The sequence below is a fragment of the Talpa occidentalis genome, unplaced genomic scaffold (genome assembly GCF_014898055.3).
Source record: "Talpa occidentalis isolate TD23 unplaced genomic scaffold, MPIMG_talOcc4v2.1 talOcc4.5, whole genome shotgun sequence".
In the NCBI taxonomy this organism is placed as follows: Eukaryota; Metazoa; Chordata; class Mammalia; order Eulipotyphla; family Talpidae; genus Talpa; species Talpa occidentalis.
Genome location: NW_023604861.1, coordinates 43,245,841 through 43,270,079, shown reverse-complemented (window position 1 = coordinate 43,270,079; position 24,239 = coordinate 43,245,841). Strand labels below are relative to the sequence as shown.

The window sequence follows — 24,239 nt, the reverse complement described above, 5'->3', positions numbered from 1 at the left end:
TGTCTCTGATTTCACCATCTTGAATTTTCTATGAAATTTGCAATAATTCCAGTTACCACATTTGTTCTCTATTCATTGCAAGTACACTTTGTTAATAACTTGGCTCATTATCCTACCTCCAGTACATCCCTTCCAAGTTTGGACACTACCATCCTTGTTGGTATATATACAGTATATACCTGCATTTTAATAGCAAGTTCTATTGAGTTCTATCACTTTTAAAATTGTCACTTTATATTTGACAACCGAAGTCCTCCTTTTTATTTATACATTACTTTTTAGTAAATAGAACATTCTTTGGATTCTACACAACCCTCATCTATGATTATTTAGAAGAAAGGTTAAAATTAACATGAATAACTAATATCCCCATTATTCCTTGGGAATTCTGGTCAACTTGTGTTAGTCAAATTAATAAAAACTGGTATTGTGTGTTAAGAAAAGAAAAAATAATTCTAGTGAAAATAAAAACAGCATCATCAAGAAATTATGGAAAAACCATTTTTAATACTATGTATAAAATATAACAAATCCATTTACTAAAAATAATTCGTGAAAGCCAATTCACAAAATAACCAATTACCCAGTGACCTGTAAAGCAATGAGTTTAGAAACTGAATACATAATAGTTCATTTATTTTAAATGATATTTAATTATCTCATACCATATGTGATTATCCTTGATATGTTTTTATAAAGCAGAATATGCTATTTATTTCAGTCTATTATCATTAAAATTTTGTCACAACAACATATTTTCTGGTCATTAAATTTTTTTAATAAAGCTTTTGAGCAACACATCGTTAGGCTTATTTTAGATTTTATTTGGAGTTAAAAGAGTAAATTAATTACTTTATATACATTATACTATTTTGAGAAACATATTTAAGAATATAGTTATTAACTGACTATGGCACTGTCCTTGAGAATTATATCATGGAACTTCCTAAAAAAAAAATATATATATATATAGTTCTTTAGACATTTCTGAAAATAAGTCTTCTTGGATGCAATATAAAATATATAGTAATGCCAAGACATCTTAAGAGTCTAACTCTTATTATAATGAGAAATGATTGCAATATATAATATAAAAAAATGAACTCACTTCTGTAGGAAAGGAAGAGATATGATTAAATGACAAATCAATATATACCAGTTGGAAAGCCAAAGGTGTTAAGTCTGGACAATTGGAGATAAAAAACCCCTAAAAGAAAGTGACAAGAGATAATAAGTTAATTACTAATAATGCACAAAATATTTTTTACAAGAGTAAATAAAAGAGCACATAATCTAATCTAAGTGAAAATCTTTGACCCAATACACTAACTAGTCTGTGCTCACCTTCCATTAGTTTATTTTAGTCTGTCATCTTAACAATTTCTTAAATATGCAAAGGAAGAAACAAAATAGAAAAACTACTAAGTATTTTTATATGTAATAACTATAGTGTTTTATAGATATAACAGGCATTATTTCAATTATTAACAAGCAAACACTGAGTGTCTACAGTATGCTGGAATATAAATAATTAAATCTTTTATATTTAATTATCTTTTCACCCCATTATTTTCATGTCTCTACTTCTATTTCTCTGTTACCTTTCTATTATTAATCTAACACCTATCTAAATTATCTTGCTTGAACATGCCAATGTCTGATTGAGAAAGTCTTATGCCTTGATATAAACTAAATATTTGTGTGCCCCCAAAATTCATATGTTGAAACCCTCATCGCCAATGTCAGTAATTTGGGAGTGAGAACTTTGGGAAGTAATTAGGATTAGATGAGATCTTAAGGGTGGAACACTCATGATGGGATTAATGCCCTTATAAGAAGTGGAGGGGACCTCAGTACTGCCTCCCTCAGACTCCCAACCCCTACTCCCTACTATGTAAGATCAGCTGTGAATAAGAGTGCTCCTGCTAGGTACTGATTTTGTTGACACCCAATCTTGGAATTTCCCAGCCACCAGAACTATGAGAAATCAATGTTTGTTGTTTATGCCATGCAGTCTGTGGTATTTTGTCATAGCAGTCTAAATTAACTAAGACCTGCCTAGTACCTCCAGTATTTTCAGTGCTTCAGGAAAGTCAGAACATTTGTTTCTTAAGAATCATAGAATTACTAATGATGAACCAAAGAATTCTAATGCCAGGCAATAAAATCTCAGGTTTATTGTGAAAGGAGGCATTGCTGTCAGTGCATTAGGCTTTGGCATGTACTATATAAGAATGAAAAGTTCCTGGCTAAAGAATCTTGGAGTTGACAGAACTGGTTTTAAGACTGACTTATTATTAAAGTATTAATATTTGTGACTGTGTATATCTTCCTAATAGACAAAACCATGTGTTCTTGCTTCCTGTCATTAAGCATTTTTCTCTTCTCTGCATCACTAGTGATGCTTTAAATTAAGTAGCAGAAATATATCTGTTACAGTCTCTAGTATTTCCATATCAGTGTGTTCAGATAACTAGTGCCTTTACATTTCCTTCTGTCTGGAGACCTCTTCCCTATCTATTCCAGTGAATTAACTTCTCACTTATAATCACTTGTAATTAACTTCTCACTTCTACTTATAAGTCATCCAACCGAGACTTCCCTGACCAACCTATCAAACTAGTGCTCAATGGATAGACCCTCTTTCTCTCCCCTTGCTTTGTTTTTCTTCATACCTCTTAGCACCACAGGCAGATTATGTAAAAAATATGTACGTGTGTGTGTATATATGTATGTGTGTGTGTATATATATGTGTGTGTGTGGGCTCTCACCCCCACTAAAGCTTATAAGTTCCATGAAATGGGCATTTTTTCTGTTTTGCACACTGATACAAAGTGAAATATATAGCTTACTGCTGATACCTCGTTGGTTCTTAATAATAATGGTTGAACAAGTGACCATTCTAATAGTAATGGGCATTCCTAGTGCCCAGATCTTGGCTTCCCCACTAAAAATAACAAAGGATCTTTGGAGAATCCTGGGAGAAATGACTGTTCCCAGGTCTTGGGTAGGGAGAGTACAGAATAAATCTGAAAGAACAATGGGGGTATGTCAAATGGACACTGAAATCAACTTGAATGAACCTTTACTAATGAAATCTGGGACAACCTGAGAATAAAAATAAATTATGGTGTAATAGATTACACTCATTAATAAAATGGTGATATAAATTAATGAATAAATAAATTGAAGGTCTGGTAAAAGGATTATTTGCATAGTTTCAAATTACCACATTCTACTTATTAAATACAAAGGGGAAAAGAGTAATAGTGAAGAAAACTTGCAGATAATCACCTTAAAGACAATATTAAAGTGAATACCACTAATGAGGGAATAAATTGAAGCTCTGCATCATCTGATCAGATAGAATGAGAAAAAGCTTTTGAGGTATTAATGCCAAAGGTGAATGACTTATGTCTAATCATAAGAAAATGAGACAAACCCACACTAATGGACATTTCACAAAATAACTTTCTAAAGTCTTCAAAATTTCAAAGTCACAACATCAAAGAAAACTGAAAACATGCTAGCTTGAAAGAAACTAAAACGACTATATACAATGTGTGACCCTGAGTTGGATACTTTTGTTACATTATTGGATAAATTGGCAAAATCTGAATGTGTTTCTTTGATTGGGTCAGTAATGAGAAAAGTATTATTTTCCTGATTTTGAGGGCTGCTCTGTGGTTTTATAGAAGAGTGTATTTGCTTACAGGGAATATACACTGAAGTATTCAGAGATAATGGAACATAATGTCTGTAGTCTTTTGCAGTGTCTTTGTCTTCACCTTGAACCTGTGTTATACTAACAGCATAGACTGTGTTAGAGGTAATTTTATGATTAATAAAAAAAATGTGTATTTCTCATTTTTCATCCACAGTTCCTGGCTCATAGTTCCCAAAACCCTTGGAATATTTTTAACAGTAAAAATAATGGGAACATCTTTTGTCTTTTGTCCACAGTTCCTGAAATCACTTTAGAGTCATAAAGAAGAAATATGTGTCATTTTTCATAACAAGTCCCTCTCCACCACCACAACTGGGTTTATGTTAATGAGGTAATTTTTGGAAAGTATCTAAGGATGGGTTGCCAGGAGCACCAACCAAAGACTAGAGAACATTTAGTCTCTCCAGCTTCTCCCTCCTGGCCTCTGGGAGGGGAGAGGGAATGGAGATTGAGTTCACTTATCAATAGTCAGTGATTTAATCAATCATGACTAAGTAATGAAACCTCCATAAAAACAAAGGGACAGGTTTCAGAGAGCTTCTGAGTTGATAAACTAGAGGAAATTTTGGAAGCATGGTGTACCTGAGAGGGCATGGAAGCCTTGTACCATTTTCCCAAACCTTGCCCTATGTCTTCATCTGGCTATTAATTCATACCCTTTAAAATCCTTTGTAATATACTGATAATCTAGAGAGTAAATAGGTTTTCTGAATTCTGTGAAGCACTCTACAAAATTAATCTAATCCATGAAAAGGGTCGTGAGAACCTTTAATTTATAGTTGGTCAGAAGTAAAGGTAACACAATGGATTTGTAATTAGCATACTGAGTTGCAGGGTGGGGGTGACTGGAACCTCCAATTTGTATCCAACTGGTCAGAAGCACAGACAAAAACTGGATTTTCAATTGGCATCAGAAGGAGAGGAGAATGTTATAGAACTGTCATTTACCTGCGCAATCTGATGCTATTTCTGGGTTGGCAGTGTCATTATTAAGTTGAACTATAGTAAATCCAGCTAATTTTCAGGAATTGTTTGGTTGTGTGGGGGAAAATACCTGTATACCTAATGGTGGAATTGGGTCCTAAACACTTTAAGAGGTATGCCCCCCTCATTTATTTTCTGAGTTTGAGAAGTAAAGATGTTTTCTTTAAATGATTAACAAAATTCACCAATATAGCCATCTCATCATGGACTTTTCTTTGTGAGGAGGGTTTTGATTATTCAATCTCTTTACCTGTTATAGGTCTGCTTAGATACCTATTTTTTGTTGAGTCATGTTTTATAATCTGTGTTTTTCTAGAAAATTTTCATTTATATATCTAAGATATATAATTTGTTGAACTACAGTTGTTCATTGATTTCTTTAATAATTCCTTTTATTTGAGGCCAGTAGTAATGTATCCATTTTCATTTCTGATTTTAGTTATTTGTATATTCTTTCTCTTCTAGTTTCCTTTAGTCATTTGATCATGTTTAAGACAGCAGACTTGAAGTCTTTTTCTCGTAAGGGCAGTGTCTGTTCTTCCTTAAAGACAATTTTTGTTAATTTCTTCTGTTAATGGGCCATATTTCTTGCTTCCTTACCTGTTCCATAATTTTTGTTGTTGCTGAGATCTGGACACTTAATATTATAATGTGGTAACTGTAAAAATCATATTCTTTTCCCTTGTAAGGGCTTGCTTTTTTTTGCATGTTGTGGGCTAAACCTGTTGGTTTGCTTAATGAATTTTTTCTGTGCTATATTTGTTAAGTTCATATTCCTTTCATTTTGTTGTCTTAGGAATATGCTCCTTTAACTTGTGTTTAGTTAGTGTTTTGACAGAGTTCCTTGGACAATAGAAGAGAATTTGAGAGAGAGTGAGAGCCTGCAGGAATAAGAGAGGGAGAGAACAATACTTCCTCCAGTCTTTTCAGATTGGCTTTATGAAAGGACATCCTGTCAATACTTAGACCATTTAAAACTATGCATTAACCTTCACTTTCTGCTTGGGCTGTACCTGGAGATTGGCCAGAATTGAAAGATTGGGGTCTCCTCATTTCTTTTCTAAGAATGCATCATGTCTGAACAAGCATGTGGCTTTCTAAGCCCCCAGTATACATGGGTATTTTTGAATGGCCTGATTTCCTGAAAACACTCCCCAGGCACCTTTTGATATTTTTGTAAATTTCTTATGAGTTTTAACTTATTTTAAAAAAAACTAGTATAAATATTTGAGGCCAAAGAATTCTTGATATTATTCCAAGCTTAACTACTTGATTGCTTGTGTGACATTGTGCAAGTTACTTTCATTTGGGCTTCAATGTTTTCATCTGTAAAATGAAGATTATACCTTCCTTGAAGAATTGCAAGTTTTAAGAGTAAGAGTAATATTTGCTTTGCACATAGTGGGTGCTTAATAAATGGTAAACTGTATTGTTATTCATCATATTGAGCTTGTATTCAGTGAAAAGCTAGCTTGGTGCTAGACTTGGCATCAGGGTTAAGATTACAGGTAACTTAAAAATATATCTCTGCACCTCACTTTTCTTATTGTGCTGGGTAATAAAATAAGTATTATAATTATTTTGGATTGAGCATTTTTTAAACTTAGTTGGTGGAATGAAGACCAGCTAGGAGAAATAGGGTTAGTAATGCCATGTGAATATGTGAAGGTGGTCCTGGGAAATTTCTACTATAACAGAAAAGACCCCTTCAATATCATGGCAACAACTTAAGTTAGAAAACATAAAGCAAAAATAATTGATAATATAATAGGAAATTGTCATTAAAAGAATTTAGCATACCTTAAGACTAAGTGCATTTCTTTCATACATTTGACAGGTTAGTAGGGCCAGGTTGATCATAGATAGTACCGTTTCATCTTGTGTTGCTGCAACAGTCTTATAATGACCAGAATGCAGGGATTGTATCAATGGCTCATTTCCTTTTCCAAATATAGTGAGGACTAAATAAATAGGACAAAACATCAAATTTAAATGTGTTACCACTTAGAGTAAAAGTTAACAATCATCATAAATTGTTATTATAAATAGATTAGTTGTATATCCTTTGGATGAGATTCCCATCCAACCCCGTTATTTCTGTTCTTCAAACTGGGTTTTGTTTGTTGTTGAAAATTAGATAGCACAATTGTCGTGGGAGAAATAGTGGTCTCAAAAGTCCTGTGGTTCCTGTAGTGAACAGTACTATATTGTGTATTTGACAGTTGACAGAAGGGTAGATCTTAAATTTTCTCAACACAAGAAAAACATTGTAACTATAGTGGTGAAAAATGTTAACTTATTGTACTTATTTCACAAAATATACATATATGAAATAATTATGTTGCACACTTTAAATTTATACAATATTTTACATCAATTATATCTATTAAAACTGGGGGGGGAGGAAGAAAGTTCTATTGTTGGTGTGTTCTGCTGGGTATAATCTCCTATTAAGCACATCTATTATATCATTACTATGTAACGCTTTTTTTTTATTATAGAATTTTGATTCTTATTTTAGAAACAAAAATTTCAATTCTCTGATAAAATTTTCCAACATTTTTTCCTTAATTATAGTAATCACCTTTTTAAATCCTTGTTTGAAAAGTTTAATATCTGATTGAACTATGTTTATTTCTATTAGTTTTCAGACATTTAACCTATTTTTTTAATATACTTTGTGAATTTTAAAAATTTAATACTGGATGTTGTGGATGAAAATTTTAAAGGGTGTGGATAATGCTCTAACATGTCAGATTTTCTTCAAGTAAGGCAGAAACAATCACTTTGACTTATCAAGATTGGTTTTGAGGTTTATTAGGGGTAACCAATTTTTATTTTTCCTTTCTTCTAGAACATCATCCTTATTCTTAAGGCACAGATCATTCAGATCTTCATCTGCAACCTCAATATGTTTACCAAGGCCCATAAACTTTGGCTCAAGCTTGGACTCCAATAACTGTCTGCTATGCAACTAAAAACCTATGCTTAGTTTTTTAGGCTCTCAGCTGATGTTCACTGTGTTTCTTAGAGCCTTTTCTTGCACATGCACAGCTTAGAAACCAGCTAACACCCTTAAAGCAGTTTGTGTGCAGATATTTGGATTCATTTCCATTCTCTTTGAGATTTTGCCCCTCATGTTCCAGATATATTGGCAGCTCTGAATTTTTTTTTCTTTTTTTTTTTTTCCCTCTTTCATGGCAGCTCTGAAGACTTATCGCTATCTCCTTAATTCATGAATACTACCACTTTCTACTGATGCTCTAGTCTCCCAATATCACAAATGCCCTCAGGCAAAAGCCAAGGTAAATGTGGAACTAATTCATGAGTTTACATCATTTTAAGCATTATAGCCACTGAAGTCATGCCTACAAATGGTTACTCTCTAGTACCTATAGTAGCTTTTTATACATTTTGGGTATCTTTAATAGTTTTTTAGAGAAAGGGTTTGTCTGATAGAAGCTACTCAGTCAATCATAACCAGAAGTCATCAGGTTATTTTAAAATCTGTATCTTATAATTCTAATAACTGGAACTTCTTTGGCTATATTTCTACTACTTTCTGTTTCTGCTAGCTTTTATTTACTCTAATTTTCTTTTTGTATGCCTGGTGATTGTGAATTCTGCACTATAATTTAAATTTGTGAAATTGTTTATAGGAACAATGTGAGGCTTAGGATGAGGAAATCTTTCTGTAAAGGTGATTTTCATTTATTTCTGCTAGGTAACTAAGGTCAAAGAACTTAGAACAGCATCTGGCACAGGCAAGTCATTAACTCTCATTATTTCATGCCTATATACCCCAACCAGATTAAGAATATTCTATCTTCTGTGTTCCCAACATCCATATAAAATTTGGTTTATAGTCAGTACTTTAAAAATAACTGCTGAGTAAATGTCTTAAGGAACTGAAAATGAGATCTATATGTGAATCACATACATACATAAAAGACAAAATCAAATTCTTTTTTATAGAGAGATTATCTTACAGTTTTTAGAATAATAATGCAAAGCTAGCATTTACCTTCATGTTGGATTGACTTGTGTTTCCTTGAGGCATTTTCATCTGTTACCTGACTTTCTAGAAAAAAGAAATAATGGGGTAACTTTTGGATATTGTGAAAATTCACTTTGAGGGTGTTATGATTTCATTATACTCTTATGTTCATTTTTTAATGAATTGAGATTATTCATGGAAATGTACCCATGAAAGCATCCATCACTGGCATTCTGCTTCTGCAGTTCATCTAGATCACCTTCTAAATGATTGTTCATTCTCATCCCTCCTTTATATTAGCTTTTATGATTTGGAACTCCCTTATCCATTTCCACCACCACTACCTGAGTGGAGTACCCAGTGTGGCCCTAGCATATTTACAAGGTTAGGACATCTGTTACTGCATACTGGCTCATATATTAAATGTATAGGCAAAAATTCCCACCCTTCCACCTTATAAACCCATTAAGGGAGCACAATTTGCGTACTTTCTCATTTCTTTTTTCTACTTGTCCCCAATCAATTTTAGGTTGGAGTACCTATCATAGATTGTTTTTGAGGTTTCCTCTGCATTTTTGCTGCTGGTATGGTCATGAAACCTGAAAAAGTAGTCATTTTTAGGACCGCTGTACGTTTACGTTGGCGACTTTGATACCAGTTTCTTTCCAGTTTAGCAGGTATAGTTTTTAATGGAGGAGTTGGCACTGGTGCACCTGTATATGCCAGAGGCGGCTTAAAAGCATCAGTCATATCTGCTGATAAATGATACTGAGAATGAACTTCCTTGTGTTTGGGAGAGGTGATTAGGGAAGAAACTTTTGAAGATTTGGGTGTATCTGAAGAGAAAACCAACAAGTTCATTAACACATTCTTCACAGAAATACTTTTTATTTTTGATGGCTCTTCTTTTGATTTTTTTGGACTTGTCTCTTGTCTTGTTCTTTGCCTAAAATGTTTAGGTGAAGTTGAATGAATAGCTGGGGGAAATATAGTAGTAATAGCAGCGGTTGTAGGAGTAGCAGTAGGAGTAGTAGTAGTAGCAACAGTAGTAGTAGTCTTTGGAAAGTACCAGGAGACCTTCTTAGACTTTTTGGGTACTGAAATAGTAGTCATTCTTTCTTGCACATGATAATCAAGAAGGATATTTTGGATATTGACAGGGGATCGTGACTGATTTCTTGACACACCATCAAGAAAATGACTTTTATCCCTTTCAGTGGAAGTGGTTTCATCATGAATGATCTCTACATGTGGTGGTTTAATTTCACTTGTCTTGGCTAAACCAGAAAAAGAACAAAAGATTAGATTATATTTATCCAGGTATCAGAGACAACGTAATTTGTTTTGTCTTAATTAATATTAGTGAATTTAATTAATATTAATGAACCTTAATATTAAATGTTAATTAGCATTCACAGCTTATTTTTACCCTTTCATATTATAAAAACATTTCTGTATATACATTTTCAGCTATTGAGGCTTGTTTAGCTGACTGACTGAGGTTAACTTTGAGTGAACAACTGGAGAAGTAAAAAAAGGCTAAACTGTATTAGATATAGAAAGCATAAAGAGCTACTTTTAGAAGAATGGAATTCAAGGACCAAAGGGTAGGCTATAAGGCAGATTTTTGAGCAGTTGCCATTAAAACTCTGGCAATATGGATGAGTATCAATGATTTTGTCGAATTTTTCTATTTTTTTATCATTTATTACGTCCTCATTTAAAAGTTCTTTGAGCAAAGGTTTTCCTTTCTCCCTCCTTCCTTCCCTTCTTTCTTCTTTCCCTTTCTCTCCCTTCCATTCTTCTCTCCTATTTTTAAAGGATGGTTTATTAGGAAAAGGACAAAGAAAAAGAGAGACACTTGTATAGTAACAGTGGGCAGGAGAGCTGCCTTTTGCCAGTGCAGAAATTATACTAATATCTACATTTCTTTTCAATGTCAGATATTGGAACAATGTGTCTTTTCAGCATAATATTCTTTTTTTTTTTAAAAGATTTATTTATTTATTTATACAAGCACTGGGTACAGTCAGAAGCGCGGGAGGATGAGAGAATTCACCAAAGCCAGAGCAGGGAGCAGAACAGGCAGACAGATGAAATATACTGCTGAGGGGAGCAGCGGACGCAGCAGGAGAGGTCTGTCACGCCATGTGGGACCCTCACCAGCGTTTCGCTGCCCAGCGCTCAACTGCTGCGCCACCAGGGGAGGCCCATCAGCATAATATTCTTACACTGGTAGGAAGGTACAAGTTCATTTAGGATAGATCAATAAGTATTATTTCCTCTTTTATCTCCAGAAAATGCCCTGCTTTCTTTGGTACCTCTCTCTACATCAAATATACTTTCTCTTTCTTATGCAACATAATGTTACAGACTTTTTCTGTTGTCTCAGTTGAGTATCATAAATGATAAGGACTTCTGCTTTCTAATAAGGAAAAACTATTCATTAGGCAAAACTTGCAGAGAGACAACCAAAAGAAGTCCAGCTTTCCCACCTGTTGTCTCTAAATGAGAAGGCTAGAGATTGATTTGGATTCAGAAAGTTTTCCTCTGAATAGGGCTATTGGAGTGTTATGTGTTTCTTTCTCCCACCCCCTGCATGGTTGCTAAAATGGAATATTTTCCCCACTTTAACCCATGTGAGGGAAATTTTCAGATAACCATTTATAGAAAATAGAAGTCTATACTAGAAGGAGAAAACAGCATCACATTATTGCCCTGGCCACATTCCCTCACTGGCACTTACAGATGTATTAGCCCACCCAGTACTAAAAAAAATTCTTGAAATTTCATGACCTGTATTTCTGTATTTCAGGGGGTACAGACGTGGATTTCCTAGCCCACCTTGTTCTCAGGATGTTGTCTTGGTGCCCAATGTTCCTGTTGGTCAAGCTAAAATGTAGTCAGGAAGGGGGCCTTTTACCATGACAAAAGTCTTGGTATAAGGAACATACTGGAAAAACCAGTATCTGCTGAAGAAGGCAGATATTATGGCTAGATTTGCATAACCAGCTAGACCACCTTAACAGAAAGTTAAGTATAAACAGGAACTAGAGATAGGATGTTTTGATCAGAAGCAACAATGGACGCCCCCCCAGGCAACAGCCCCTATTCACTCCCCCCAAGCTTGTGCCCGACATTTATGTATCGCTAATACACATCCCCACCATTATGCACCCCCAGTCCACATCCCCACCACACACATTCCTCCACATACTTTCCCACCTTCCCTGAAACTGATTTCCAATAAATATGAGACTGTCCTGGGAATAGGCACTGCATCTCCAGAGGTGTAAGCCCCCTAGATCTTTCTCTCTCTCTCTCTCTCTCTCTCTCTCTCTCTCTCTCTCTCACTCTCTCTGCTTGGACTTTGAGTTGTCTTTCCTCCATCCTGTGCTGCTCCCAATGCTGCTGCCCCACAAGGCAGCATACAGAGATTGATGTTCGGTTCTTGCCTTAACTCTTTAAGTCCTCCCCACTCCTAACTCCACCATTGGAGAAGCCAGAAACTGTGATTTGGGGAAGAGAAGTGAAAGAACAATATGGAAGAATTATCATGCCCCCTCCCACCCCCCTTTTTTTTGTCTAAAAATTAGCAGGATAGTCTGAGCTGGAAGGAGCATGGTTGACTGAAAACTACATCGAAGTATTGATACAGATTTTTTAACATTTGAAAATGAGACAAAGTTAAAAGAGAAAAGTAATAGCAAGGTCTTGAGAGAGAGATGTGTGTGTCACATGAATCTGAAAGGCAAGTAGAAGAATAATGTTTTCTTCCTGCTTATATGGAATTAATCAAAGTTAACTCATTCAGTAAAATAGTTCCTTCTATCTTCAACTGCATTTCCTATCTTTCCTATATTAAAACAAAACAATAACATGAGCAAAAACTTCAACGTACTCCAGAACACCTTCCAATCACCACTATTCCACCAGTTATCTTTTCTTCAATGGCAAATTGAATTTAACCTCATCATTTGACTTTCTCTCCTCTCATCTTTATTATTTCACTTTTTTTATTAAATTAGTAGACTATTTTTAGATCCACTTTTCAATCTATAAAAACAAATAAACAAGACTGTATAGTTACCATATATCCTCCACCTACACAGTTTCATCTATTAACAGATTGCATTAGCAGTGCACATTTATTACAATTAATGAACCAATGATACATGATTAATTAAATCTCATAATTTACATTAGGGTTCACTCTGTGTTGTACAGTTCAATAGGTTTGAACAAAGCATAATGTCATGCAAATAACTGTATCACCCGAAAAATCCCCTAGGCCTCACCTATTTATCCCTTTCCCTCTCCCCGAACCTCTCCCAACCATTGATTTTTTTTACGGTCTGTATAGTTTTCCTTTTTTCAGGAAACCGCATTTGGAATACCAAAGAATGTTGCCTTTTCAGACTGACCTCTTTCACTTAGCAATATGCTGTTAAATTTCCTCCATGTTTTTGATAATGATTTTTAGTTTATTTTTCCTTATCACTAAGTAAAATTCCATTGTGTGGATGTGCCAGTTTGTTTGTCCTTTTGGCTACTGAATTGCTCTCAGTTTCTTGTATGAATAAATATGATACAAATACTCATTTGCAGACTTTTGTGGGGACATAAGTTTTCACCTCAATTGGGTAAATATCCAGGAGTGTGATAACTGGATTTTATGGTTAAGTGTATGTTTAGCTTTGTACAAAACTGCCACACTGTTTTCAAAAGAAGCTGTACCATTTCGCGTTCACACCAGCAATTAATTAGAGTTCCTCTTACTCTTCTGAAGTATCTGGTATTGTCAGTGTTTTGGATTAGCTATTCTAATGAATCTGCCATGGTATATGGCATATCATTATTATTTTAATTTTTTCATGTTTATTTGCCTTCTGAATCTCTTGCTTTCATGAGGTACCTTTCAGATCTTTAGACCAATTTTCAGTGGGATTGTGTTCTTATAATTGAGCTTAAGAGTATTTTAGATGCGAGTCCTTTATCAGATACGTATTTTTCAAATATTTTCTCCCAGTATGTCACTTGCCTTCTCATTTTTTTAACAATGTCTTTCACAGAGCTGAAGTTTTTAATTTTCATTAAGTCTAACATCATTTTTTTCTTTCATGGATTTTTTTTCCCTTAATGTCATATCTAAAAACTTATCACCCAATCCAAGATTTTGGAGAAAACCTAGATTTTCTCCATTGTGATATTAGAGTTTTTATAGTTTGCATTTGTAAACTATATCAATATTTTGTGTTAATTTTTGTTAAAGGTGTGAGATCTGGTGTAATTTTTTTTTTTTTTCCGCAAGTGGATGCCCAGGTGTTCCGGTATGATTTGCTGAGAAGATTGTCCATTATCCATTACTCTCCTTTTCTTTTTTTTAAAGATTTCTTTATTTATTTATACAAGAACCAGGGTACAGGCCAGATGCGCAGGCGGGTGAGAGTATTCACCAGAGACAGAACGAGGAACAGAACAGGCAGAAGGACGAAATGCACTCCTGAGGGGAGCAGCAGGTGCAACAGGAGAGGTCTGCTGTGCCACCTGGGACCCTTGCCTGCTGGCCGGCCGGTTGGGATCAAACTGGCACTGCAGAGACTGCGGACAGCTTCACAGCATAGCACTCAACCTCCTTCGCCACCAGAGGAGGCCCTACTCTCCTTTTCTTTAGGTAGAGTTTATGACCTATGTTATTTTCTTTTTTTAGCTTAAATAACTTTTGAGGGCCTCCCTCATGGCGCAAGGGTTCAAGTCTCAATGCTATCAAGCCGTTGCCCGCTACTGAGGCATGAGTTCGATCCCCTGCCATAGAGCAAACCACATGGCACAGCGGACCTCTCCTGTCTCACCCACTGCTCCCCTCAGCAGTGTATTTCAGTAGATCTGCCTATTCTGCTCCCCACTCTGTCTCTGGTGAATCCTCTCACCCCCAACACCTCTGGCCTGTACTCCAGTTCTTGTATGCATAAATAAAAATAATCTTTAAAAAAAAAAATAAAAGAACTTTTGAAAAGGTAGGTCTAATAGCAACAAATTCCCACAGTTTTTGTTTGTCTAAGAAAGTCTATATTTCTCTTTCACTTTGGAAGGATAATTTCACTAGACACAATTTCTAGCTAAGTGGGTTTTATTGCTTTCAACACTTACAATATTTTATTTTGGCTCTTTTTGCATGGTTTCCCATAAGAAATCTGAAATAATTCTTACCTTTTCCCTCTGTGTTCTCTCCTATCCTCCTATCTTCTATCTTTTCTTTAGTTGTATGCAGTGTGAATATATATATATATATATACACACACACAGTAAATACATAAAATAAACATATATCCTGGTAGATATATTCCCTGAGCTTCCTATGTTTTAGTCATTAATTTTGCAAAATTCTCAGCCATTACTACGTCAAATTTTTTCATTGTTATTTCATCTCTTCATTATTTCATCTTCTCTAGTATTCCCCATTACATGTTATACCTTTGTAATTTTCCCATGGTCTTGAGTATTCTGTTCTTTTTGCTTGTTTCTTTATTCTTTTTATAGCTTTCACTTCAGTCTGAGAATTTTCTATTGTCCTGTCTTGAAACTCCATAGTGTTTGCTCAGTCCAGGCTACAGATGAGTCTATAACAGACACTTTTTACTTCTATTACAGTGGTTTTTATTCCTAGAATTTCCTTTTGATGTTTCTTAGAGATTTCATATCCCTGCTTGCATTACTCTTCTGTTCTTGAATGCTTTCTCTTTTCCCATAAAGGCTCTTAACATATCATAGTTATTTTCAATTCCCATAATTCCAGTATGTGTGTCATAGCTAAGTGTGGTTCTGATACTTGGTTTTGTTTTTTTTTTTTCTTCTTCAGTCTGTATTTTCTCTAGTCTTTAAGCATACTTTGTAATTTTTTGTTGAAAGCTGGGCATCATGTATCATGTAATGGAACTGAAGTAGTTGCTTAAGTTTCCTTATTATTTTTTCTCCTCTCTTTGGGCTTCCCTAAAAAAATCCTTAAATCAGGTCTGCATCTTATGTCTCTCTGATTTAATGCACTTATTATATTGGAGCTTGCTGAAGTAATACGGTATTGGGGAAAGGAACTATTCTATAATCTTGTGATTAAATATGATTTTTAGTGGCCTGATTCCCTGGGTTATAACTTTCAAAAGTATTTCTAAGTCTTTTCCTTCTCCGACATGAAACAGAATGGCTACAGGGTCTACAGTTGACTAATTTACTCTTCCTGAAGATCAAATGACTCTCAGGTAACCTAACTTCCTCTAGAAGACAGGACTTTTTAATTGAGAATACTTTGGGGGTGTTTAAAAATGGTTATTCTTACTCCTCCTGGAGGAAAAATCAGCAATTTTTTTCTCTGATATTCATGAGAAATTGGTGTGACTTCTGAGGGTAAGACCCACCACAGTGTAAAGGCCCCCATAAGATTGGATTCTCCTGAGTTTTTAATTCTCAAGTTAGTCCATACTCAACATCCAGCAGATTGTCAAAATTAGCAATTAAATGACTCAGGCATCCATCTTCTTATCACAAAATATCTACTCTTATTCTATACATTTGCCTGTTTCTCCAGATTTCAGTGTGGTAATTTTCTGTCACCTGAATTCTCTGATGGATCTGAGAAGACTCATTGAGTATCAGTTTGTTCACTTTTTTTCTTGTTAAGTGACTACCCTTTATATTTTCAAGCTGAAACCAGAAGTCTTCTCATATTATCTTTTAAATCATTGTGACCTGGAATTTATCACCTCTGCTACTGTTACCACAGAATTCTTACTGATATCTTATTACTAAGTCCATTGATACATAACATTACTTATGTTTATATGACAGCCTCTTAGCATATAATATTTATATCCACTCTCCTATTTAGAATATTCACTCTGCCTTGGGCTCCCATAACACTATTCTAATTTCTCCATTTCTACCTCTCTGGCAATTTATCTTTCCTTTCTAGGCAAATCTTTCTTTTTCCTAAGAGTCTATCATCATTCCTCTTCTCTTAACTCATTTTCCTTCTACCATAACTATTCTAAAATTTGGCTTTTAACATTTAAAGATTATCATGCCCAAAACAAACTCATCAGCAGCTTCTACATCCATTTTCTCATAAAGATACAGCTGCAATCAAGTCATACAGTTACACAGAGATATGTACACACACATACACACATGCACACTTACTTGATTCCTCCTAAATTAGTTTTCAGTGACTGCTGTAACAAATTTCCACAAACTGAACTTAAAACAACAGAAGTGTATTTTTTTGTAACATTAGTGGTGGATCTCAGACCTGAATTCACATCTCTTGAACTCCCTACCTAGGGCATTTTGCATTGTTCCAGGTTGCTTCAAGTCAGTAAACACTTGCCAGTCAAGTGAGAAGTGTTACACTTTTAACAGTTTACAGCTAAACCCTGGTTTCATAGTCTATAAGGTGCTTTCACCAGGCTATTACATTTTAACCTTTGTATAGTTAAGTGGTCAAAAAAAAATCCCAGATTTTTTCTTCTGATTCTTATTACCATCATCCTAGTCTACATCAGCTTAACCTTCCCCTTGATTTTCTGACATAGCTTTCTGAAATTTCATCAAATTATCTGAATTTTATGAATGATAATTCAGATTTCTTGGTTTGGTATATAAAAATCTTTCTGAACTGAATCCACTTCCCCTCACCTATCTGTGTGATGACTCATGAATTTCCAATGAGAACACAGTAGGTAAGATACTCCAATTATTATTGACAATCACGAAGGCCAAATGCTTATTTGTAACTTCATTTCTTATGTCACACTGTGAAATGCCTTCTCTTACTAACCAATTTAAATCATTTTCTTCTTTTGCAGACTACCTTACACATTATGCAATCCCTCTTTATTAAAATGACCCATACTTTTGTTCTAGCTCATTAAGTCAACAAATATTCAATACCAAGTGCTAGCTATACTCATAGTCCTGCAGTTTTATAACCACACAGCACAAAACTTACTACCTGCAAATATCTCACAACTTGGTATATAGAAACGAGGAAGGCAAACAGTTGTACTAGAGAATGATAAATGCTCTGTTGGGGAGAAGTGTGCAGATATGATAGTACAAAGTATGTCATTCTGACTGGGTGAAGAAGGAAAAGGTGCTTAATCCTTTTTCAAATAAGGAAACAGATCCAAAGAAAAGGATCACTTATGATCATAGAAAATTGATGGTAGAGCTGAGATCAGGTCTCTCAAATCCCTGGTTTCTCTACTTTTCCTTAGAAGAAACGGCCCCACTTCTCCCTCTTCCAGTTTTATGAAAACTTTATGGCAGCTTCAGTATCTCTAATACTGAAGATCCTGAATTTTCTATCAACGCTTTATCATTTAACCCTAATTTTACAGGTTTTGTGATCACATCTGTTGTTACAGGGATTTTAGCCACAGTTGATTGTTGTCTTACTATAAATTCAGTAACTTTAAATATTAATGTGTTCATTCAACAAATATCTGAATATTAACTATGTCTAAAGTACTCTGCCAAGAGCCTTTAAAGACATAGGATTAATAATAGTAAATATCATATATACTCCCAGATACCAAAAGTAGCAGAGCTCCCCACAAAAAAAAGGATTACCCAGTCCAAAATGTCATTAGTGAAAAACTGTAATAGAAGATAGACTTCAACTAAAAGATGAATGAAAAAAACAACAATGGAAGACTCTATAGTGAGCAGCATGTCTACATAACTGTGGGCATTATTATTATTACCACAGAATAAATTGTAAATATAAAAACATACACCATTATAGGAATGTAGAAATAACAAAAATTGATAGGGAAAGTAGGAGAGGAAAATTAGAAGTAGTACAGGTATGTTGATATACACATCTCTAATAGCCAGGGATCGAAAGGTATTAAGTTAATATTATAAATCAACTTTTAGGCTAAGCATATTTTCGCAGTATAAATACTGACAATGAAGTAATTAATACAATCAACTAAAGATAAGTGGTAGAGGAGCCTGAAACGCGGAAGAAATATTCTAACTTTGTCATCACTTATAATTAAGAAGTAAATAGCATATACAGAAATAGGGGATTAAAGGTATTAGGTAAAGTTATAGAAGTGGCTCACTTTTACTTCATTTCTACATGTATCAGAGGGTAATTTTATATTGTTATATATTTGATCCCACTAGCAGGTAATTAAGAAGAGTGGCAGGGTCTGTTTTCTTCACTATTATGTCCTCAGTTCCTAAGCATTGTGTTCATGAATACAGTCAACTCATGGTAGCTCTGTTCTATAAAGTCTAACACGTTGTCTAACACTGAGCCACTGATTCTAGGGAAAATACAGTTAGGTTCCTGCAAAGCCTCTGGTCTCAACATTGTCATCAGCTAATCCATACATGTTTTACCTGTATTCCTATTTAAAAGACACCTTATTTAACATATATTGCTGATTCAACATTGAACAAATGGCCATCAATACTGTAATTCATGCCTGAGGGAAGATTATCTAATGTAGGTACTTTTTCTGTTAGGCACAATCACAGCCTTCTTTTGCTTAGGAATGCAAGAGAGCACATCAGCACTATGCTTGGGGGCCATTTTATATAGTGAAATCAGCAGCAGAAAGTACATTCAAAAAACATGGTACCAAATACACAAGGAAAAGGGCAGTTGTTTGCAGTATGAGAGCTGAAATAACACGTTGGGTATCTTTGACCTCAGCTGAGAACGTGTTTTCACTGTTCTGGGAATACGTCCATGATCCATCCAGAATTACCAAAATACTCCTTTCCTGCACATAATTTCAATTTACTACAAAAGGAGTGAGAGAGAGGTCTATGTACTGCTCTGAAGTATGCTTCATAATATGCTGTTGAGTTAGAAAGATAGATACAGCATGATGTACTGATTTCGGGGTTACAAAAAATTTAATAATTTAATATATTTACACCCACAGAATCCACAGAGGAGGATTGACTATAGAATTGAACTGGAATGTTATATCCCCTTACAACAGCTATTTTTAAGTTACTTGTTATTAGTAAAATTAGTGAAAGACTAAAATTAGTTCTTATTATGATGCTAAGCTGCACACATTGAGGAATTTCTATGAAAAAGAAAGTTAATTACGTATCTGATTAACATACCTTTATAAACTCGCTTTGGAATGTACAAATGCAGTTTAGGGAGTTTTGGAGGTAAAGGTCTTCGAAGAAGTGGTGGGTAGCTTTGCATTTTAATTAATTAAAAGCACTGTTTTGACAACTGTTGGTTAAATGACAGTTGAAAAGTTTTTGAATATATTTGATTTGTTGCTGAAAAAGAATTCATTGAAACTAGATTACACTTTAATGAAAATCACTGTTATACTATAATGAGCCTAAATAGAATTCCTATAAAAAAAGACTGTACAAGACTAATTCTTTAAGATTTCTAGAAAGAATCTAGATAAAATTTAGTTTTATAACTAATGCAAATTTTTAGAATACATATACCATAAGCAGTCAGGTTAACTCTGAAATTTCCCCATGTTAGCAAACAATAGTCTGGAAATAGAAAATCAGCTAGTAAACTGATTTTCCAGAACAGAAGAAATGATACTCACTTTTTTTCCTTTAAAATGTTAAAAGTAAAAACTATGAAAAAAGGTTTTTGGTCAAAACAATGAAGTTTCCTCCCTGCTAGCCTCTGAATCACACATTATCTAACCCATTAACAGTTTTCTTTCTGTAACAATAATTTATTTTAAATCCCAAGCACTATATTCAGCTTTAACTAATCCAAAATTAAGATGGACTTCAATATAATGAGATTTTCCAGAGTCGCTGTCCCAATTAATACTTTTGGAAATGATGCCAGTAGAGAGACCCAAAATTATGTGTTTGGTTTGCAGGTCAAACATCAAAGTGGCTGGCACATCACGATTCCACTGACAGCCTCGACCCGGATGCTTTGGAGCTGTTCAAACGGACCGATTCATCCTCAGAAGGTAACTTTGCGCTCAAGGTACTCTCCCTGCTGTGTACCACTTGATGCCGGTAATTTTCCTTCCCTACGCGCCGAAGAGACGCCCAGAAACGTACTCCTACGCTCTCTGGGGCAGTCAGCTGCATCTCAAGATAGCCCAAATTTCGTCTTTTTTCTCCTTTCCCTTGGAATTTAGGCAGGTAGGTAACGGTAAAGTGAGGTCGCGAGTGTTCCCGCGGGATGCTGTTTGGAAAGAAAACCTCCAGGCGACCCCTTCCCACCCGCACCCCCGCGCCCCCTAACCCTGGGGACAGTGCGGCCGGGGGCCAGAGTCGGGCCCCAGCACCCGGAAGCCCAAAGCCCCGCCCGCCCGCTGTGCGCGGCGCCGGAGGGGCGGGGCCCGCGCTGGCGGGAGGGCAGGTGAGCGGCCCGCGGCCGGGGGAGGGCGGGGCGCGGGCCCGCGGAGCTGCGCGGAGGGTCCCCGCCCCACGGCGCGGCGCCCACTCGCCTCTCTCGGCTGCCGAGTGGGCTGCCCGGGAGGCTGCGGGCGGTGGGGCTGGAGGAGAAGCCCGCTCCTTGCGCAGCAGCTGTGTGGAACCCGGTGGTGACAATCGTTTTTACTCTTCTTGTTGTTAAAGACAATTACCATTGTTAGTTACTTACTTTTCTCGATTTCACGTACGTCTAGGGTCGGGACTGGCATTCTTTAATCATGCACTTTTGCGGTACCGGGTCCCTTGCCAATTTTGCAGTGCCGGGTAAAAGGGAACATTCTGTTTTCTTTCTCTTCCTTTAATGCAACCTGTTTTTACTTACTGATCCTTTAAAGTTCCTGGTTGAAAGGGAATTGTGTAGGACTAGGGGCATTTTAAGAATCCAAGTGGGTTTTTTAATAAACCCATTTCTCACTGCCTTCTAGGCATGTGTTCTGATTATCGCGTTGTAATTTGTTTCATAATGTTGATGAACCTGCATGAAAATACAGTGACCGATGCATCGCTTGTTTTTGCTTATATGTGTATGTTTCTCTGTAGATTTCAGGAGAAAGCATGTTAGAGAACTCAGGTGGATGTGTCAATCCTGACTCAAAGTAGATGAAAATTCCTTACCGTCTTGTGGGGTTTTGTTTGTTTTTAAAGTACAACTGTAGGAACTTTAGTAACAGGTGTTGGAGGATACAAGACTTGAGTATAAATTTTTCTAGCATTTGAGATTGTTAAGGGTATCTCCCAAACCGAGTTTCCCCTTATTTTCCTTAGGAGCAAGCATGTATTTTAAAACAGTCCGCGAAAAAGTGGAAAAGTAAAAAAGTATTTTTTCAGACTGGAAAATATCTTGAACCTTGTTTTCTTTTAGAGTGTTGGCATGTGGTTACTTTTCCTGGTAAGATTACTGTGTCTTTATTAGACTGCCACCCAAGAACACGAATCTTCTATTTTTTTTTTACTTTTGCCTATATCTACTTCATAGCTTCTCAGAAAGACAGGAAAACTGACCACAAATATCAGATCTGGTTGCTAGGTTTCATGTAAGTAATATTTGTTCTGCATATTTTGTAAGTGTAAAAAATATATTCTTGATCATAAAAAATGTTCAGTTTCCAATAGATAAATTGAATTAGAGTCCTGTACTCTTAAAAGCAGTTTGAACTATGACTGCTGGGATTCAACTAAATCAATGCTTGACTTTTAAATTTTATGCTTAGTATTGCATAGTCAAAATCAAGAAAATGTGCTTAATATATTTATTTTTAAATGTTTTGTCTTGGAATCAGACATCAGGCTTCCCTACAGATTTCTTTTAGCAAGTATCAGGCAAAACATGTTTAATACATAAAATCCTTAGGTATGAATAGTGTGTCTTCTAATACTGCTATAATGAGATAGTCCTGAAAATTAAATCCATGACTTGGTGTATTTTATCAGTTATGCTAATATACCGTACATGCTTCATCTATGGAGAAGATATACAGAAGTAGGCTGGATTTTATTTTTTATTTATTTATTTATTTATTTATTTTTAATAGAGGCATGCTTTATTTATTTGTTTGCTGGTTTGTTTGTTTGTTTTGTTTATACATGCACTGGGTACAGTCAGAAGCGCGGGAGGGTGAGAGAATTCACCAGAGCCAGAGCGGGGAGCAGAGCAGGCAGAAGGACCGAAGTACACTGCTGAGGGGAGCAGCGGGCGGCAGGAGAGGTCTGCACGCCATGTGGGACCCTCCTCCAGTGGCCGGGGAGGAGCCGGGGATCGAACCGGCCGCAGAGGCCGCGGGCAGCTTCGCAACCCAGCGCTCAACCGCTGCGACACCGGGGAGGCCCAGTAGGCTGGATTTTAAAAGCACAAATCACATTTGATGTGGATTATTTTTCATTTCGGAAAATATTGCTGCTTGAATTTCCTTTTTAAAAAATAATTATGTCACTTTAAATAATAAAGCTCCCTTTCTGAATTTAAAGGTTGGTTTCACCTAATGTATGGTACAGTCAGTACCTATTTATTTGTCCCATCAACTTTGTAATTTGGCAGAACCCTGTAAAGAAGCTTGTCAAACTGAACCATAATGCTTATGCTGTATTAAGGAAGTCGGGGTAATGGTGAATGCCAAGGTTATGTACATCCTGTGCTGTTTGGTTTTTTTTTTTTTAAATGTTGCTAAAATGAGATAAAAGCCTTATGCGAAAACATCTCTAGGCACAGCAGGTAATGCTATTGATTTTTCTAATGAATGGGGAATGCTTAGGGACTCTCAGATTTGCTGTTGTGAGAGGACATGTCTGTTGTAATGATGTATAAGTTACTAGAAATCTTAACTATTTTCCACATACCCCTCTCCTCTTCTTTACTAATCCGTTTATCTGTTTTCCTTTTAAACAGGACAGAAGTTTACTAAACAGATTGGTCAGTGTAGATTTAATCTAACATTTTCCCTTAAGAAAATAACTGGAGAAATGTATGTTTTTAATGCTCTTATTAGTTTTTAGAAGTTCTTTTTTAAAAAATGAATAGTTATTTTTGAGAACACATTGGGTAAACTGTTCAGACCCCTACAGCACCCAGGGCACTAACATACTTCTGAGAAAAGTATTTTCTTGGCTTGACTTTATCTGATCATTAAATCATGTATGCTTGGAAATATCTTAACTCTTCACCAATCGGTGACTTGAAGGTATACATTTATTTCACATGATTTTACACTGTGGCGTAGAGAACAGTTTTATATTTCCTTCCATGTTAATAAAGATATTTTGAGGAAGCTTCTTTTCTTTTTTTCCCTCATTTCTTACTGCAAAGACAAAAACTTCATTCCTTCTATTTTTTGGCCAGTTATTTTTATCTTTCAGTTGGATAGTAATTTCCTTTCTTCTTTTTGAACTAGAGATTAAGCCTGGAATTCCTTTCAAAAATGTCGTTACTAAGGAGAAAATGTCATGCAACCTGTAATAATTTTTTTTTAATTCACAAACATAATGAAAGATCATATTTGTAAAGGTATATTCATGAGTTCAGTCATTCCAGAGAGAGCTATTGGAAGCCACCTATGTCTAAGGCAGTTGGTAGA

The 24,239-nt window shown here is 35.6% G+C and overlaps 2 protein-coding genes across 5 annotated transcripts in view; one reads left to right on the top strand and one right to left on the bottom strand.

Moving 5' to 3' along the window:
• The window catches only part of LRRC63 (leucine rich repeat containing 63), a 35,773-nt gene extending 14,783 nt beyond the window's left edge, over nucleotides 1–20,990 (bottom strand). For all 3 annotated transcript variants that reach the window (XM_037527023.2, XM_054687788.1, XM_054687789.1), the window contains exons 1-6: nucleotides 20,316–20,990; nucleotides 19,858–20,025; nucleotides 9,249–9,986; nucleotides 8,737–8,793; nucleotides 6,513–6,673; nucleotides 1,109–1,207 (exon numbers count right to left, since the gene is read on the bottom strand). In XM_037527023.2, the coding sequence (XP_037382920.1) occupies nucleotides 1,109–1,207; nucleotides 6,513–6,673; nucleotides 8,737–8,793; nucleotides 9,249–9,986; nucleotides 19,858–19,945 (1,143 nt within the window). In that variant the 5' untranslated portion in view covers nucleotides 19,946–20,025; nucleotides 20,316–20,990. The remainder of the gene's footprint in view (nucleotides 1–1,108; nucleotides 1,208–6,512; nucleotides 6,674–8,736; nucleotides 8,794–9,248; nucleotides 9,987–19,857; nucleotides 20,026–20,315) is intronic.
• The window catches only part of LCP1 (lymphocyte cytosolic protein 1), a 156,662-nt gene that overhangs the window by 46,351 nt on the left and 86,072 nt on the right, over nucleotides 1–24,239 (top strand). The window contains exon 4 of one of the 2 annotated variants that reach the window (XM_054687783.1): nucleotides 20,604–20,699. The gene's annotated coding sequence lies outside the window, so the exon portion shown is untranslated. Of the gene's footprint in view, nucleotides 1–20,603; nucleotides 20,700–21,195; nucleotides 21,328–24,239 lie in introns of those variants that run through there. The other variant, XM_054687785.1, reaches the window with a different exon arrangement.